Below are 18,648 nucleotides of genomic sequence, written 5' to 3' on the forward strand. Positions count from 1 at the left end.
CCGAAACAACTTGCATTTGCTCCCACTGATACAGCTGAGTGTTTTATTGAAACAATGCCGAAGTCTGCACTTGTGTTACAAGGCACAGAACCCCCATTTCTAAAGGCTTGCAGTATTATAATGTGGTAAAAAAAATTAAGACTGAGGAAATCATGGTAAAGAACGGTAGCACATATAAAGGTGTGGTGGACATACTGTGCTTATTTACCAATATACTGTAAACTGCATTTTTAAACCAGCAGTCCTTTCAATAATTATATACAGTACCCACAACACAACCTACGACAAGCAGGAAAAAGGAGGTTGTACAATCACAGCAGCGCTGGCAGCTGGGCATTGTGGATCGTGCAGGGCCTGAGGCAGATGGTCATGCAAATGCCAAGCAGGAAAGAGATCGAAATCACTGGATGCCAGGTAAGGCTGGGAGTGTGGTTCAGCACCTAGCAGCAGTTAATGCTGCAAACCATCAGTGGTGCTGCTGGGAGCACGTGACGTAGTGCTGGCAAGCAGCTCTCCTATGGTACTGGTCCAGCAGCCCAGGCATTTGCAATGCATGGTCTCCCGCAACAATTCCCAGGTGAGATAGCAGTGTCCATGTCACTATGCTGCTCTACACCTCGGCAGGGTTGGCCTGTGACCAGTTACAAGCTTCTCTGGCCCCACAGCCATGCAGAGCCATTCCCCAGACATCAGAGCATCCCCCTACGCCAAAAGGCCAGGTCTCCCGTTGTGGGCGTGATTCAGTTTCTGAGGCTGTGACATCACTTTCCATAACATCCTCAAAGCCCAACAAGCCCTGATACACTCTGTGTTTGACCGAAGCTGCAGAACGCCGGCCATCTTAAAACTGGCTGAAGACTGCTTTTATGGCATTCAGAAGCTGTTCAAATCCACCAGGGTGATGGTCTTTTTTTTCTCCCATTTACTGCAAAAAGGACGTCATTGTTTCTAGAAACCTGCATGTGGAAGAGGCTCGGATTCTTGCTCTGGATGGGTGGGGCTTCCACAGAACAAGCCCAAAACATTCTTGGGGTGCCATGACAACCGTCTCCTCACTGTGTCTGTGCTGGCTTCCTGCTTGAAATTCAGACCCACAGTGAGGAAACTCAGTCTGGAGTCAGAGAGAGTGCAGCATCTCTGTGCTGAGTGTTGCTTTAAACCAAATTATGACTGGAGTACATTCTGTACTTATAAAAACAAAACATGCATAGACAATAGCCAGGCCACTGAAAAACAGTATGGCTCAATTCATATTGTGCCCCATTGAACCGACATCTAAATGTTTACATAGCCTCCTATTACTTGATTTGATTTAATTCCACGATAAGGCTTATTTAGCTTGGCAAAGGCCACTGGCTGGGGGCTCATGACTCTTTCTGTGGGTGTGTACGCCCAGCTCAAACTTTCCACGGCTTGTGTCAAGCTTCCTTCGGGACGGGGTGTCGTCTTTAAACAGCGATCGGTCTCGCCACGCTGCCTGATAAGAGTAAAAGACAAACCAGACTGAAAGCTCATACATGCAGACGTGGAACCTCACGGGGAACGGGCTGGGATTATTTTGGGACCATTTTTCTCCGTTTTAACGATTATGTGAAATGGCATGTGTGGAGTCAATAACATTCTCCTGGTTTGTGTTGCACTGTTGTACTGCTGTACAGTGTGCAGTATTTTATTATATACAGATTTTACTGTACCTTACACGGCATTGTTACACTAAGTGTGCATTAAGCTGTAACATACTGTGTATTGGGTTGTATTGTGTAGCTTTTTCTTATGCATCATATGGAGAGAGGGAATATATATGTGGATATATATTTCTGAACCTGTCATCTTAAAAACAAATGAAAGCAGTTCACCTCATTGCCTGAATCTGGAAACAAAAGTAGGAGATTAGGTTTATCTCTATATGTTAGACATAATCCCTTCATGCCATAAGGAATAATATTATATTATAATATTAATTTTGGATTATGGCACCATTTCTCCTCAGATGCATTCCTTCAGCAGTTTTATATATTCACCAAAACAACAACATGCAAAGTTATTCTCTCTGTAAGGACTGACAGTCTGATCTTTGTGTCTGTGAATGTTTCTCTCTCTCCTCATCATGTTGCACGAAGATCAAAAGCACATGCAAAGAGAGATTTTAAACATTCTATTCAATAAACGTGAAAACTGGGTCATTTTTTAAATCCTGCTTTTGAAAAAGAAAATTAATTACCCAGTCTTTCACATTTCCTGCACTGACATATCACAGAAAGCAGAAAGCAGATTACTCTAGTTCTCAAAGTGCTGACAAACAGCAAGAAGAACTACACAGCTCAAATCAATCAGGGGTTTTTCCCCCCCAATTGAAGTAAAGCAGGATTTTTCTATCTTGGTGTTTTGCTATGTAGAAAAGCACAACAGGAGCTCAAACCTGTGGCACTGATGGTTCAATACAAGAATGCAAGCTGAATAAACCAACAAAATCACCTCTGGCTAATGCCAGCAGTGTAATACAGCCTATTACTCAGTAGTAATCAGCCATTCTGTAAGCAGGATACACTGATTAATTTGGAATTTAATTGGATTCTCATCGAAATCGAAAAGTCCTTAATTACCTATGCACATTGCCGAAAGAAGCATTGGAAACAATTCTGTTTATTCGGATAAAGTAGGTCATATTTTACTTTTTGTAAACAGAACACAGACAATTCCCTCAAAAAAACACCATCAGCTACCACTCATAAAGAACGATGAGGTGTATGAACATCTGACATTTTTCTCTGAAACAATAGTGAGAGATTTGTTATTCAAAGGCAGGCGGCTAAATGATCACAATAACACTTTGAACAAATGCTCATTAGATCTGCTGCAATTCCCTAAATGTCAAGAGTTATGCCTGTATAACGATGCTGCTCGCAGGGACAGCACATTCATGTGCACATGTGCAATGGATCTGAACAGCATCCCTAGAGCCCAGTCGTTACTCAAGAATACAAATGTAAAGTGTGCACAATGTACTTCTTTTGAAAATTGAAAAAAAAAGTGTACAATTAGTTAATATATTCACAATGGCTGTGGGAATATCAGCTGTCTTCTTACATTATTGCTTTAAAACGCCTGGGAACTCAGGAGAGAGTCATTTTCAAGCTCTCATCAAAGAGCCACACTCTCACTCTGCAGACCAAGCACTGCAAAATGAAAGTGTCAAACAAATCTCAGGAGCCACTCGTGCACTTATCATCCTATTATTGCAGATCTTGTCAGTCCGTTCTGATTTAAAGGCAATCTACAGTATATACAGGGTTGAGTACGTCGGGATTATTCTCAGACTCCACAAAGATATTGTCTCTTCCTGCAAACGCTGTATATGTCAGAGACCTTGAGACCCTCAGATGTGTGATTTCCACAGTGTGGTTCAGATCTCCAGGTGAGGCCTTTCAAAATAAAGACACCTGACCCAGTCTGATCCATCAGACACAAGCAAGCAGTGCAGTCATCTTTGTTAGATGTTCAGTCAGAGATGTGTACTGTATATCACCTATACACAGGTTTAGATATCTTTAGAGAAGCTGGGTGTTATGCATTTAGAAAACTGTTTATGACCAATCAAGCCAGAAGAAATCTTTCTCTTGCATTTGTTACCGAGGTCCCACCCCTCGATACACTTCCTCTGGTCTGATGGTTTAAACGAGGCCTCAGCCGACAAGATGGTGCCTCAGTCTTGGGAAAGAGGGCCGCTGTGCAGCTCCTCTCTGCAGAGGCCGGTCTGAAGTAGACACCGTCTCTCAAACATGTGGATCCTGCCTCAAGTGTAGCACCAAGACTCGCAGCCCACCTGCTGTTTGGATCACAGAGACTCCACTTCCCCGTGATGAAGCCCTCACAGGATTGACCATGCCTCTGCAAGCCTACAGAAGAGCTGCAGCACTGCTGAACTGCAGAGTCACAAAAAACACTACAGCACCTCCAACGCCATTATATTAGCAAAATACTCGATTAGAACCCCTTCTACAACATGCTCTTCATTCCTGTCTCTGCTGTTGGAGTCATGTTGAATGGGCCTGAATGAAAGCAGAGAACATCAGAAAAAAAAACAAGAAGCATGGTTCTCGTCTTGAAGTCTAGATGCCAGAGTGTATTAATTCACCAGTGACTCAAGCCTCTCTCTAGTTCCCAGAGGGCTGTATGTAAACTCACTAGGAGGAAAAGTAGCCGTGATGAGATCATGTTAGCTACCAGAGTGGACAAGAAGATCGTCATACAATTCGGAGAGTTTATCAGCACCCCCAGGGGGGCTGAAGACATCATGAGAGGGGACAGAAAAGTGGACTCTCACCCCTTTCGTGACAGGGCTCGGCAGGGTGGGGTGTCTGAGTCACCCTGACAGGGGGAAGTGACATGGCAGATGCCTGGTCCCAGCCTCTCTGGGCACAGAGGGCACCCAGCATGTCCAACAGGTGGCGCTACAACAGAGCAAAAGACACCACTGATCATGACAGAAACATGTCCGGCATGGTGAAAGAAGCGATTCCCTTCGCTCAAATCCCCATTTCCAGCTTCAAAGGATGAAGGGATACATCTCCGGCCCTAATGTTTCAAGCTAACATTTACCCAAAGGGTTGCAGGAGTGTGGAGCAAGTTGTTGAAGTTGATACCCTGCTCTCTTTCAAGAAACAGCTGGATGAGATCCTGGGATCAATTAGCTACTATCTTCCAAACAGACTGGATGTCCCCTCTTGTCTTGTGAACTTTATCATGTTCTTGTGTAGCAAGATGCTGACTAACTAAGTTAGTTAATATACAGTATGAATAGGGAAATTACTGTGTTGTCATGTTTTTGTGCTTCATTCCAGACCCAAAGCTCACACTGAAAGCTCACACTGTGCTTTGAGCTCATTGCCCATCCTGCCTGAGCCTGACTCACTGTGGTGCCTGAAGCCAGTTGAAGGCCTGGATCTGGGAGTCTGGGAGTGATTCCCTCTCTGATTCGTGCTTTTCCAGTCTCTGCGACTCTTATTTGCTTCAGCACACATGCTGACCCATCACCGGGACTGCAGGAAGCGGGTCGGGTCGGGTTGGGTCGGGTCGGGTCGGCAGAACGTGTGCGAGGGACACACTGACCGCCCCAGAGGCTGCCAATTCGTTGTGTGTACAGGACATGGCTTGCCTGTCAGGAAACGTGATGTTTTTTTTACAGAAATTAGCCCCATGATTCTCTGCTCTTCTCCAATATTTATAATACAATATAACAGGATTCCATCTATAGCCATTTTTTTACCAAATGCATCAGATAATAGGGGGAGGGGATTTCATCAACTTGTTTCAGACTTTCAATTGGAGGTGATAGTAATGGTTTCACTTAGCTATTGTTCTCATGAAATCTCCTGTAGATCTTAAAAAGTCCTTGAGCTGAACTGTGCCCATGTTCTCAGCAGGTTAATTTCAGCCCCTGATCTTTAGCTGTTACAGCATGTCCTTATCCTTCTCACTGGTGGGCGTTTGGACATCTGCATCGGATGTCTTGCAGGAGGGACATGGGGCATTTTCAAGTCAGATAAGGACGTACAAGTTGGCATGTTACACCAGTCACCTACACTCACAGGTCACAGTGCCAGACATCAACATCTCCACGTACATTTCCACAGTGTTTACCCCAGTCTCGTGCGGCTCTCTATAGTCTATCACACAAGTCAAGATACTAGAAATGTTTTTTTAATTCACCTGCTGTCAGGACAAACGTGGAAAAATAAAATGCGTTCTGCTACATTAGGCTATACTGCCACTTTTCCGAAGATAACGGGTTGTTGTTCCATTAAGGAGATCATAATGGGACTATTTACCCCCAGTGGGGGAAATGGCAGTTCAGTTTTACATGGCAGATTCTTGTTCATACAGTTAATCTAAGTGAACAATCTGTCTCCTGAATTAAGACACACTGAGGATTACCGAAAATGAAATCTACAGGGGTCGCTCCATCCTGCTGAAAGATATTCTACTGGTGTTCGAAAAAATGAAGAAAAAAACAAGCAGTGACCTCATTTCCACTAATTTTAAATTATGTTTTAGTATTGAATCTTTTGCTTTCTGAAGAAAACTGTGAATTAACTTACACTGGCAAAGCTCCGCTCATATTTTAGAACTCCACTTAAAAATAAGAATATTCAAGATCAAACCGTAGAAAAAAATATTCTTTGAAGCCTTTGACTCCATACCCAAAGGGAATAACTTTTCAAGTGTATGCTTGTTTTCAGCCACCCTTTAAACTAGGACTTACCCAACACTGCTTTCTAATGGAGTTTTTAAAGGTTTTAACGTTGACAGCCCTGCAGTAACAAGAGTCATGCTAATCACCCAAGCACTAGCACTCAGCAGGCAAGTGTGGTAATTCATGTGTCACTGTGTGGCCTCACTGATTGACTGGAACTCTTGAAGCAAAGACTTTGACTCTAACAGGTGTTACAAAGTTTATTATGCGAGACGAAACCTCAAATATATCCTGCATCCACTTGACACCCATCAACCTCGCTGTTACAATTCTTTCTGTCACGTACAGCAGCCTTTCCAAGGAACTTAAAATCAAGGAAAATCCAAGGAAATTAAAGGTCAACAAGGATCCTGATTCGGGGACAATGTCCCTCACTCCTTCTGCCTGTGTTAATTACAAATCTGAGCCCCTTACAGACCTAATAATTTCATCCTTTTAATTGTTTTCAGTCCCAAAACATGGAGGAAGCTGCTGCTCTTATTAGACTACATCCATCCATCAATTTTCTACCCACTTCTTCCAATTCAGGGTCGGGGGGAAGCAGCAAGCAAAAGGCACAAGGCGGGGTACACCTTGGACAGGACGCCAGTCTATTGTAGTGCACACACACACACTCGCCCCAGGACCAGCTTTTCCAGAACTTAAACACCTTGCAGATAGCACCCCAAGTTCTAATTAGACTTCAATGCTTATTAATTAAAGAGCTGGTTGTACACAAGTCCCAGACTGGAGTGGATTGGGAGATCAGGTGTTTGTCTCTTTGCTGGAGGGAGAATTTGAAGTCTCGGGACGTGGATGAGGCGAAGACAAATCCATCGGGAATATAAAGGCTCTCATCTGAAAATGTTGTGCTTTGATATTTACGAGAGATACAATGATATGTAGAACAGAACTACAGTGAGACCCTGCAGGGCATGGAAAATGACAAAAACACTTTTAATGTTTTAGTATCTTTCTAATTAAACCACTGCTTGGCTGTGTTTCACATCTTAGGCTTAAACCTGAGGCCAAGGTAGTGACAGCACTAATTATGTCTGTTACCACAGGACCATATCAGCATTACAGAAGAACACAGTCCTGCAGCCCTGATTCATGCAAGTAGGTCATTTAAAAAAAAAAATGAAAAGTGAATATCTTTTTAAGATGTCTTCCATGCTACCCAGAGCACTCGGTGACCCTGGGAATCACCTCATCGTTAGGAAAAATACTTTTCTAGCTCACTCTTGCAAATCTTTACCCCGAGGGGGAACATGAAAACAATCACTAAAAAAAAATTCTATATCTGGTGTGGTCTGAAAAAGTCAAAAGGAGGCTTTGTAAAAGCATTTTTTGTTTCCAAACTTTGGAAAAGTCCTCCCCACTGGGCAGTTTCTCCTCAGATTAATAAACCAGATGACCTCATGTTTTAATTATGCAAATCAGGTTTTTCCACCTCTAGCCTTGGGAGGGAGGGGAGAGGAGAGGCACATCCAACCCTGGACTTTGAACTGTTCAGCACCTCTTCGGTCATTTTCTCCAGAAGTGTCGTTTAAATTTTAAAAAGCCGTCGCTTTAAAACCTGCCCGCGCACTGCAGGGAAAATGCTCGGGAACCCTCTTTTATTTTAAATTTCAGGATGTGTGCATGCATAACAGTGTAATGTGAAAACGAAGAGTGAGGTGCGGTCATGATCAAGAACGGTCAAAAGACGGTATGAATTCCGATATGTAACGGCGATTTTGTTACAGCAAATGTTTTAACACCCTCTTTTCAAACTCTGTTAGTGTCAAGCGCTTTCCCAGATTGCAACAACTAACGATGATCGCAGCTCTCGAACCCTACACGGCCCACGCTGCGGGACACCTGATGGGCTCCTGAGGTCACACAGAGGTCAGAGGGCACGCAGCAGTTGCCGTAAGGTCAGCTGGAGGTCAGACGCCACCTTTACCGACAACAGCCTGGATCCGACCCGGCGATCTCTCGGCAGGCGCTGCAGTTGCTTTTACCGGAGGTGACAACCCAACATCTGGCCTTTATCGGTAGGTACCCAATTTGGCCACGCTTAGTTCGGCGAAAGCGTCACCAGATTTATTTACGCAAGCGTTCAAATGTAAAACACGAATTAAAAAAAAGCTGTGCACCTCCGAGCTGCTCATGGCCACTCGTCTCTTCACCTTGCTGACCGCGGCGTTTTGCATGATTTTGTTGCATGTCTCTCCTAAAGTGGGCTGCGAGGGGCAGGGTAACACATGCGGGTGGGGTGTTTTGGGTCAACTATATTTCAAATGAATAATTTCACTTGATCTGTAATTAGGTGGTATGAAATCCGACTGAGTCACGTCAATGGCGTGCTTACGCGCAAGCCAGAAGGCGGAAAAAAAGTTGTGACCGTTTGAGGCGTTAGGGTGGGCTAGTTTCCCTTACATCACTGTTCAGTGCGCAGACACAGGAGAAAGCCAGCTCCGTCCTGTTGAGTCCGAGTTTATAAGGGTCACTCACACAAAGCCAAAGGCTTGTTATCTTACCATGCCTATAATTAAATGAGCTGTTCATGGATCAGGGAAGAAAAGAGTAATACTGTATGTAGGGCAGCAATGTAGGGCAAATTAAACAATTCACCAACACAGAGAGCACTCCTGTGACACACACGCACACTTATAAAACAAAGCTAGGCAGCTGAGTGGGACTCAAGCACATCTCCTGCAATTAATTCGCTAGTTCGGGAACATAAAATCACCAGACACACGGAAAACTGTGTCAATGCATCCGACCAAATAACACAGATCAGCAGGCCGACTAAATAAAAAAACAGCTTTCTGAGAGCTTCTCAGAAGGCTGGAAGAGTCAAGAGACGAAGCTCCTGTTGTGCACAGAATCTCGGCCCACAGGAAGGAAAGAGACTCCCAGAGAAAAATGAGACGCGGGACTGCTGTGTTAATCGCAGTGTGACGTGTGGGGAAGCACTCCATGTACTCCATATCGATGAATGGAATTTAAATTAAGGGATGTTAAGATTGTACCGTGCTCTAGTAATGGTCTTGATTTTGGTGACAATCTAAAAACAGATTTCGCTGCTCTGGAATCGAGTCCTCGAACCTTAACGCCCTCGACACTGCTGCAGATGTGCAGCTTGTGGCTGCAATAGGTGTCATTAAATTGCTTGTGCTAACATATACACAGTCTGTGCCTGGAGGGTTGGGGCTATGAGCTGCTGTTCATGAAAGGTCTGAGAGCAGGAAGAGGGTCTGAGCTAACCCATTTATATTATATTGAGGTGACATTCATATTATTTCAGCTGGGTGGAAACTGATCATGTGTGCAGATGGCAACAGCTGTCACCTGGATACTCCCTCAGTCAGAATGAAGTGAAGGGGTTTGTCTCATCAGGAAATTGCATCTCTTTGCTGCACACACCAGTAATGGCTCCAGCAAGTTCTGCAGTCCCAGAAGTACCTTCAAGGCATCCACTCCATGTGTGTAGTTAGAACATAATTTCTGACCCTCCGCTAAGATCGTGGTCTGTGATTAAATTAAGCCCTCCCCCCTCCTGCTAAATGGTAAAAAGATTTTAGCTAGCAGCTTTTCAATCACATTTCATTGCAAGTAAAAAAAAAAACAACAACAAAGGAGAAAACAGAATAAAAAGCTAAAAAAGGCAATTCCATCACAACCAGCCTGACTTCTTACTATCAGAGCCCATGTGAACCGGCTGAGCCATGTGCCCTGGACATCACAGAGAGAGAAGCCTCATCTTTCTGTCTTCCAACACACCCTGTTTCCCCACTGCACAGGCAAAGCCTTGAAGGAATAACACTCCAATCCACCCAGAGACCTCAAAGAACGCCAATGATCAAAATGTGCACGTGCGTGGAGTGTTTTCTCAGTGCTCTGGCTGCATTAAGAGCCAGAGAAGCCCGTTTAGGCACCAGCTCAAGGAAGTCGTGTGTGACTGGCTGCACAGGAGCAAGCGAAGGTTAATTCCACGCTGGAAAACTGTTAAGGATCGACACAACGTTTCGGCTACAGAGCCTTCTGCAGGCTCTGCTCTTCCTCCCGTCTGAGCACAGGCGATGGATTAAACTCACCGAAAGCAAATAAGTGAGTGACAAAAAGTAAAAAAACAAGACGCTTGTTTATCGTTTGGCTTCCAATCTATGTGCCTGTGACTTCCATAAAAGCCCCAAACCTGCTGGCAAACCCCGAGTCGTTCGGATCATTATGTTTGAGCGTCGCTGTGTGGCCATCTGTTCCGTGTCCTGGCTCTGCACTTAAACCCCCTCCCCCCCAGCAGCTTGCTCCAGATTCCCAGCCCAGGCCCTGACTGTCTTCATCTCTCAGTTCACCACGCAAGGCCTGCAGTCACAGAGCAGCACACAGGTCCCACAGTGGCAGTCACAGAGGAGAGCAAATCATCATCCCCTGGAGGGCCTGCTGTCTCCTGGGTTTTGTTCCAGCCAGTCACATCATAGGCTGAACAACTGTAATACTTCTACCCGGCTCTGAGGCTGGATTGTAACCACACCTTTAATTAAATGAATGGCAGCTGTAACACACCTTTAGAAAAATCCTGTATATGCCTAATTTAGAAAATAACGAGGTTATAATTGATTAATTGACTACTATGAATAGGGATTTCCCAGTCACAGTCGGTCACCGAGGCGACCCGGGCTCGAACCCGCGACCATGGTGCTCAGCATTAGCGGCTGATGTACTCGGGAGGCCCTGAAGGCATTTATTTCTTACCTCCACAGGTGCTTAGCAGCCACCAGCCACTGGCTGCTGACTCTCCTTCCAGCTGCCGGAGCTCCACTGGGGACGATGGTAATGGTGATTATCATCGGTGCCAGGACATCGTATTCAATATGCAGGGAGCTCCCCGTGGATCCTCCTTAATGGGAACCGTAAAACACGGATGTTAAGAAAATCGACGTTAAGTGGGGAATTATGTCCCCATGAGAAATAGTGGAAATTGGGATTAATGGGAATCAGGAGGACATAAATGTTTCCCAAAGGACATTAAGTGCAACATGTTTCGCCATAAGAATCAATGTGTTTCAACGGTACTGGGAACCAGGACGTGACGACGTAAGTCTACGGTAGTGCACGTTCACGTCTTCTGTGTGTAAACGGAGCTTTCACTTGTGTGTGTGAGCAACCGTGAGAGACACCGATAGAGAAGGAAGTGCCAAGATACAGGGAGAGGCGGGATGTTGTACAAGCTACAAGATGGTGTAGTGCGTCCGCATCTATACATATCGAGTAAGGATTTTTCTATAATACAAAGCAATTTTGCAGTGCGTTTACCTGGAATTTGCCACATTTTACACCGTGGACTCCATTTTTAGGGTGAAGTTTACGTCCTTTGGCTGTGAAGTCAGGAAATTTTTATGTCCACAGTACAAATTCAATGGAGTAAAAGCAGGGAGACATAAAGCAAGGAGACGTTAAGCACAGACCCCCTGTATACAGTATATACTATGTATGTAGTATAGTATTGCATGGTGCTTTCATACATAGAGACCAGAATCTCTAAGGGTTAGGTTATCTGGGCCTCTCCAAGCTGCTGGTTTTATATATAGGAGAGGTGCTGTACAAGCACACACTTCTCTGAAGGCGTAGTCACAACAAGGAGAAAGACAAGCAGCAGGAGTACTTCGCTCCGAGGATAAGAAAGGGCTGACTCTCTTCTACGGACAGCAGCTGGAGAGCAGCGGGGCAAAGTGGGAGCTGTGCAGAAGGCAGAACTGCCCCGGCACCTTCAGCGCTTCAAGATGAAGCCTTCCTCTAGTGTATCGCTGGAGGACTCGGATTGCAGACAGACCCCCCACCCGCAGAGTCATGGAACCGCCATCACTCTCGTCCCCGACATGAGCCCAAGGCCGCCTCAGAGCCTCATGCAACAGCGCCCCCTGCAGCACGGGCACAGAGCTGCGCCAAGCTCTCTATTTATAGAATCGCCTCAAATGTAAAAAAAAAATAAAATCACAGCCCCCATGACATGACATCTGAAAGCAAGAGGATCCAGTTTCAGCGACAGGCTCCAGCTCCTTGAGTTCGGGGCAGTGAAATAAGTCTAAACTCCCTCCATTTGTCAGATTCACTCTTCATCATAGAGGAGAATAACTGGACGGCCAAAAGCTGGAAAAACAAGAACAACAATAATAATGCTAACAATAATACAAGGGATGCATGATGTATGCATGTTCCTGGACCCTCAGGATAAATAAGGCTCCAGGATTCTCAAGGGTAGGGCTGGGCGATATGGCCAAAAACATTATCACGATAAAAATTTTCATATCAGTCGATATCGATAATTATCACGATAAATCTCAAATCATTATTTCTTTTAGTTTAAAGTTTAAAGGCAGATTTTTTCTCCTGAGTGAAAGTTGAAGAAACAGTTAATTAAACAACTCTTTATTTTAAGAACACAACAAACACTTGCCAACTACAGTCCTGTCAGCCACCACCGTGTGGGTCAACACCACCACGTTAGCTGCCCGGTCTGCAACACGCACGCGCACTCGCGCAGTATTTTGTGCGCATGCACATACCATGCACAAAGCAGAAACATATATCGAACATTTATCAAACTTTTGTTAAATTTATATCGAGGAAAATTTTATCGCGATAATTATCTTTATCGAATTATCGCCCAGCCCTACTCAAGGGCTTAACACACTTCACAGATTTCCACACGTCTCCTTAAAATCACAGGGGCCGTGCAGCAGTAAGTCACGGCGCAGTTCGCTAACACCATTTAATGCTTCCAAATCTCTTTAATGAGTGCCGCAGCACCCCCCAGCAGTACGTGTCAAGGGAACCTGTCTGCTCGGTGCAGCCTTCCCCTGCGGGTTGCGCTGCAGGTGTTCCGGTTCGTGCTCCTCGGAAGCTCTCGCCCCCGGTGTGGGCTTTGTAGCGCAGCCTAAGACACAACGGTCCTCACGCAGCTCAGCGCCCTCCGTCAGGCGAGCCTGCTGGGCCAAGCGCCCCACACGAAGGAGCTGTGAAAACACCAGCGGGCCCTCATGGGTGTTCAGAAGTCCACTGCAGTTTGAGTGGAGTGGAGTCCACTTGAGTGCCGTGTCCAGAAAAGCGCTGTATAAGTGTAAGGAATTATAATTATTATTATTAATGGAGGCCTGCAGGGGTGCCTACGCTCAGCCCAGCCCCTGCAGGAGAAGCGTCTTTGCTCTGTGCTACAGCGGGACAGAGGGAGCGGGGAGCAGCCGAGATTGACGTGCCGCGCCCAGCAGTGTGTGAATGGACAGGGCTGGGGGTGTCGGAGCAGTTCCCAGCTCCCCGGAGCAGGACAGCACAGCTTGTCAGCTGTCCCCCCTCCGCCGCCGCCTGACGCTGATCACACAGGACGTCCTCGGGAGGAACGCTTCACCGGAGCCCCGTCCGCTCCTCTGCCAGCGCTCTTAACTCGATGTGACAGCGTCGCAGGCCCTCGGGGACGCGCGCGCAGGACTCTGGAACCAACCGTTTAGAGCCCTCTGCAGAGCCGCCACACAGAAAAACACGTCCACTTACTGCTTCAGGGCACAGGCCTCATCTGACCTCCAGGGCCCGGCTGTGAGTACAAACACGTGAGAAAGGGGCTTGGTGACTGTATTAAACATGCTGACAGAAGTAATCCAACATAGAAACAAAGGCACCTGGCAAATGGGACATCTGGAATGAGCTGCCAAGCTGTGGAGTTGAAGCTGACTCCATCCGACCTTTCCAGTAACAGCAGGATAAGGTCCCAGTTAACCACCAGTACTCATGCAAGCAAGGCGTGCTAAATAACTTGCTCACACTTGCAGCCTAAGAACACAAGAAGAGTTATAAAACAGGGAAGGAGAGTCAAGCCGTCTGCAAGCATCTAATTGATCCAAAGAGGTCAACCAGGGGCTTCTTGAAGGAAGCCAGGCTATCAGCTTCAACAACATGCAATTAGCTTTTTCATATATGCGCAGGTCTAGGAGTTAATTGACCTCAGAACTGTGTGACACACCAGCCAATTCAACAATATTCCTCTTGTCCGAAAGGTCACCGAAGCACAAATGCAAGCAGAGCATCACAAATAAGTCTAAATTCTCACACTGCAGAGACTGACACTGTGAAGAAGGGAGGGAGAGATATTTCCCTGCAGACAAGCAAAACAATAAAATATGCTTGCTAACTTCAAAACTGCTGAACCTAATGTTACCTTTCAATTTTGTTTTTATCATGTATTCAATATTAATATCACCTCTTCCTGGCCTAAGAACCCCTGAGGAGCTCTGCAGTCTTCACCAGCCTGGCGCTCACTGGCCACGCCCGCAAGGCACAACAGCGGCAGAGGTCGGGGGTCACCCAGCAGGGCTGAGGCTCAGCAGTTCCATCATGAAAGATGCACGCTTACACAGAACAGCAGAGTGGAAACATAAGTGACTTTTCACAGCTCAGTGCAGATGTTAAAGAGATTTACAGAAACGTTGCTAGTTAGAATGGGGCAATTTTGTGATCTTCACTGAAAAAAGCGTTTCTATGCATAAATGCAGACAAACATTTCCATTGTCTAATAAAAGTTTTAAAACGTACCAGTTAACCCTCAAGCCAAGTTTCCCTTAAACTATTCAGTTACCCGTTTCAAACTGGTAACGTTCTCCTTTACAAAAGACTCGATGGCACAGCTCTATCAATGAGCCGCAAAAGAACCATGAATAAGAGTTCACCTGATTGTATTTGCTTCCCAACACAGAAAGGTTCTGTGCACAAACATCTCAACAAATGAGGAAGAGAAATGCTTTATCTCTTCAAACCATAGAACCAGTCGCTTCTAGCGTTCATGATGCAGTCCTGTGGTCATTATCTACAGGAATACACCTTAGGAAGGTGGAAAGGCGCACTGTGGTGCAGGGTGATATCTAATCCTGCCTCAATTTCTTTGCATTTCGGATTTGCCTGTGGTGAAGCAACTAAAGAAGCTGCTTGCTTTTCCCTCTACTGCAGACAGAGTTACACGGCTAGCTGCAGCTGCGATGTATTCTAGTGGTGATGCTCTGAGACTCCAGACGGTTTGGACCACTGTCCTCCTCCTCCCCATCCCCTCCCCTTTTCTATTTTATTCCAGAACTCATTTGCATGGAGCCGTGTCATTGGTCGCGGGAGGACACACTCCTTCAGCTCGAGGCATGCTGGTTGGCTGGAGCCCGGGAACCTCAGCTGGCAAAAACACAGATAAATAGGAGGCATGCAGGCAGAGAGTCACCAAACTGCTCCTCGACTGTTGCTGCTGCGATATTCAACAGCCAGAGTGGCAAGGGCTGCTGTGACCACTGCCTACTGCATCGCACGGCTACTTGCGCTCGGAAACAGATTCGACAACTTGAGGAGGGCTGGCGTTTAGCAAAGGAGTCTGCAGGGCTCCGGAGAGCTCCGATCGAGAATACAGAAGCACAGGCAGGTGCCAGGGTCACAGCCCAGCCCGGGCCGGGCGATGTCTCTGGACGAGAAGGAGAAGACCCAGGTGCGGCTGGTGTTCCTGGGGGCGGCTGGCGTGGGCAAGACCGCGCTGATCCGGCGCTTCCTGCAGGACACCTTCGAGACCAAGTACCGGCGCACGGTGGAGGAGCTCCACAGCAAGGAGTACGAGGTCGGCGGAGCCAAGGTCACCATCGAGATCATGGACACCAGCGGCAGCTACTCCTTCCCGGCCATGAGGAAGCTCTCCATCCAGAGCAGCGACGCCTTCGCCCTGGTGTACGCCATCGACGACCCCGAGTCCCTGGAGGCCGTCAGGAGCCTGCGGGACGAGATCCTGGAGGTCAAGGAGGACAAGTCCGCGCCCATTGTCGTCGTGGGCAACAAGGCGGACCGCGAGGACGGGCGGCGGGTGTCCAGCGGTGACGTGCTGTCCACCGTGGAGCTGGACTGGAACAGCCGCTTCCTGGAGGCCTCGGCCAAGGAGAACGAGAACGTGCTGGAGGTGTTCCGGGAGCTGCTGCAGCAGGCCCAGCTGCCCAGCCGCCTGAGCCCGGCGCTGTGGCGCCGCCGCGAGACCTTCCCCGCGGGCGCCGGCTCCCGGCCGCCCATGAGCAAGACCAACAGCTGCGCCGTGTCCTAGCGGCGCGGGGAGCGGAGCTCACGGGTTGTCACGGGAACAGGCTGAGGAAGTGACTCTGGTCTTGCCTCCAAAACCCCCGCCCCACCCATCTCCAACCCAACCCAAACCAACCCAACCTGCCCCCTCCCTCCAGCGCCCTCAGGAGGAAGGGACACGTCGCTGCGGACCCTCGCACAGGGAGCAGGCGGGACAGTCCGAGGGAGGGAGACTGAGCCGGCGGCTTCTCCGCACGACGGAGCCAGTCTGCGCCTGTAAACAATCCCGTTCCCGTCTCGGCGCGCTGCGGGGCTCGACGAGAAGACTCATTGCTCTTCAGATGTCGTGTCTGCTCGTTTTCACTTCGCGGTGTTTTTTTATTCTCACCTTCGCACGCCGTGAGACGGCTGCATGCGCCACGCTTGTGCTGTGCTCGGCGCTTGATTTTTAAAAGCGCGTTTATTTCATGCATCTATACAGTTCCGTGTGTGTGTGTGTGTGTTGGGGGGGGGGGGGGGGATAACTGAACTCCAAATGCTGTAAATAGAAACGTCTTTCTTAGCGTTTTGAAGCCGCCTGCGATGCACGAGAGCAGGACTTAGGCTTACGGCGTGACCTTCCCCTCTTTCCGACTGAAACCCGAGTTCATGTGTCGTGTTCACTGCGGTTTGTTAACTGTGCTTTTCAGTATTGCGTTGCACGAACGTTAGCGAGCACCTTTTTTTTTTCTACCTGGATCTTTATTTGGGTATTTTATTTCAAATAAAAAAAACGTTCAATGTGCGTGCGTGTGTGGTCGTGGTTTGTTACTTGATAAAGACTTGTTTTCTTAATTTTGTTACTTGATGTTACTCGTTTTCTTAATTTTGGTAATCTAATAAAAATAGAAATGCTTCATCAGCAACCCGTGTGAGAACTCCCGGAACGGTCCCAGAAAAAGGTCATTAACGTGCAAAATGGAAAATATTTTTACGTGATTATTTTCACATAAAGCTCTTAAACCGGTACTTTGAAGGAAAATTGGTTTGCAGATTCACGATGGTCAATTAAGTTATCAAGCTGTACATTTGTTCTCAGCCAGATAAGAGGTAAAAAGAACGATTACATTTCCTGACTTCACTGGGAAATCAGAACAACATATTTATACTAGTTTTCTGACAGTTAAGATCCTTAACATGCGCTTCTATGTCACTGTTCTGTGCCTCAGTCGTGGCACCAGTTAAGAGCTCGTTTTGGCTCGGAGAATCCCCAGGTTACATACCTGTGCGGGTACTGAGGTACAGGTGAGTCGGTGGGGCTCAGCGAAGGCTCCGCTGGGCTTTTCCTAGTGCGACACCAACTCCTGCCTTTCGGGAACAGAACTCCTGATACCCGGTTCCCCTGCAGTTCTTCAAAGTCCAATAAGAGCTAAAAAAAAAACAAAACTACACGCGTTTGGAGAACACAGGTGGCTCACTTGGTTTTGAAGTTATTTTTCCCCAAATTGGGTGGTTAATAATTTATCCCTGTAACATTTACGGTATCATTTTTTTAACTTTAACCCAAAATATAAACAAAAAAACCTTTCCAGAACCGCGAAGCCCACTGTTTTATCTCCTCTATACACAGTGATCGAGCGCCGCCTGACGGAGAAGGCAACAACATTCGTGGTGTGTCGGGAAACTGGTGCTGGACATAATTGAGCAGGCTTGCGCCAGAGAAAACTTCCGAATACGAGAAGGTTTATTAGTTCTCAAGATGAGCTCTGCATCGAATGTTGTCCAGTTTATTTAACTTTGGGAGACAAATATGTGCTTTTTATATCAGGAGATTTAAAGTTATTTTGCATTATTTCAATACGGGAGGGGGCATACAGCAGAACGGCATGTAATTAGCAAAATACACAATCAATTCCCCCAAACCCGTTTCACGCACTACTCTTCAGCTGAACAGACATTGCCTGCCTTATTAACACGGTTTAGTAGCGGTCGTCACGCTGAATGGTCGCACTCTGCCCCCTAGCGGTGGCCTCTCCGCATTACCCGTCAGTGGTGGCGGCCCAGACTGCGCAGGCGTGATCACGGCGTGTTAGCAGGTGCGTTTGAGTAAAGGAACCCGGGGCAAACTACTGGAGACAAAAGACTATTGTTCCCGAGATTGTTTAGTAGGAAGTGGTCTTGTTCCTGCAATGCAAATGATGTTAAACTTTCCACGGAAATTCACAGTTTTTAAAACGTTTGGTGTAAGTGGAAAACAATGAGCTCGCTCGATCAATCAAACTGTGATTCTCAGTTTCTAAGACTGTGACTTTCTACATGTAAAATGTTTTATTAAAAAATGTTAAATTAGTTTCAAGCTTTAGACA

General features: G+C 46.8%; 2 protein-coding genes across 2 annotated transcripts in view; both read left to right on the plus strand.

Annotated features, from left to right (window-relative positions):
- pecam1b (platelet and endothelial cell adhesion molecule 1b) overlaps positions 1 to 4,877 on the plus strand; it is a 38,534-nt gene extending 33,657 nt beyond the window's left edge. Inside the window, exon 16 of the mRNA XM_088928411.1 lies at positions 4,842 to 4,877. Within this exon, the coding sequence (XP_088784537.1) occupies positions 4,842 to 4,859 (18 nt within the window). The 3' untranslated portion in view covers positions 4,860 to 4,877. The remainder of the gene's footprint in view (positions 1 to 4,841) is intronic.
- A 10,588-nt stretch (positions 4,878 to 15,465) lies between these two features.
- rasd4 (rasd family member 4) lies at positions 15,466 to 17,208 on the plus strand. Its single transcript, XM_088928416.1, has one exon. The coding sequence runs from the start codon at positions 15,702 to 15,704 to the stop codon at positions 16,326 to 16,328; it is 627 nt and encodes a 208-aa protein (XP_088784542.1). The 5' UTR covers positions 15,466 to 15,701; the 3' UTR covers positions 16,329 to 17,208.
- The last annotated feature ends 1,440 nt before the right edge of the window (positions 17,209 to 18,648 follow it).

The sequence above is a fragment of the Atractosteus spatula genome, chromosome 11 (assembly GCF_055471065.1).
Source record: "Atractosteus spatula isolate fAtrSpa1 chromosome 11, fAtrSpa1.hap1, whole genome shotgun sequence".
NCBI lineage: Eukaryota > Metazoa > Chordata > Actinopteri > Semionotiformes > Lepisosteidae > Atractosteus > Atractosteus spatula.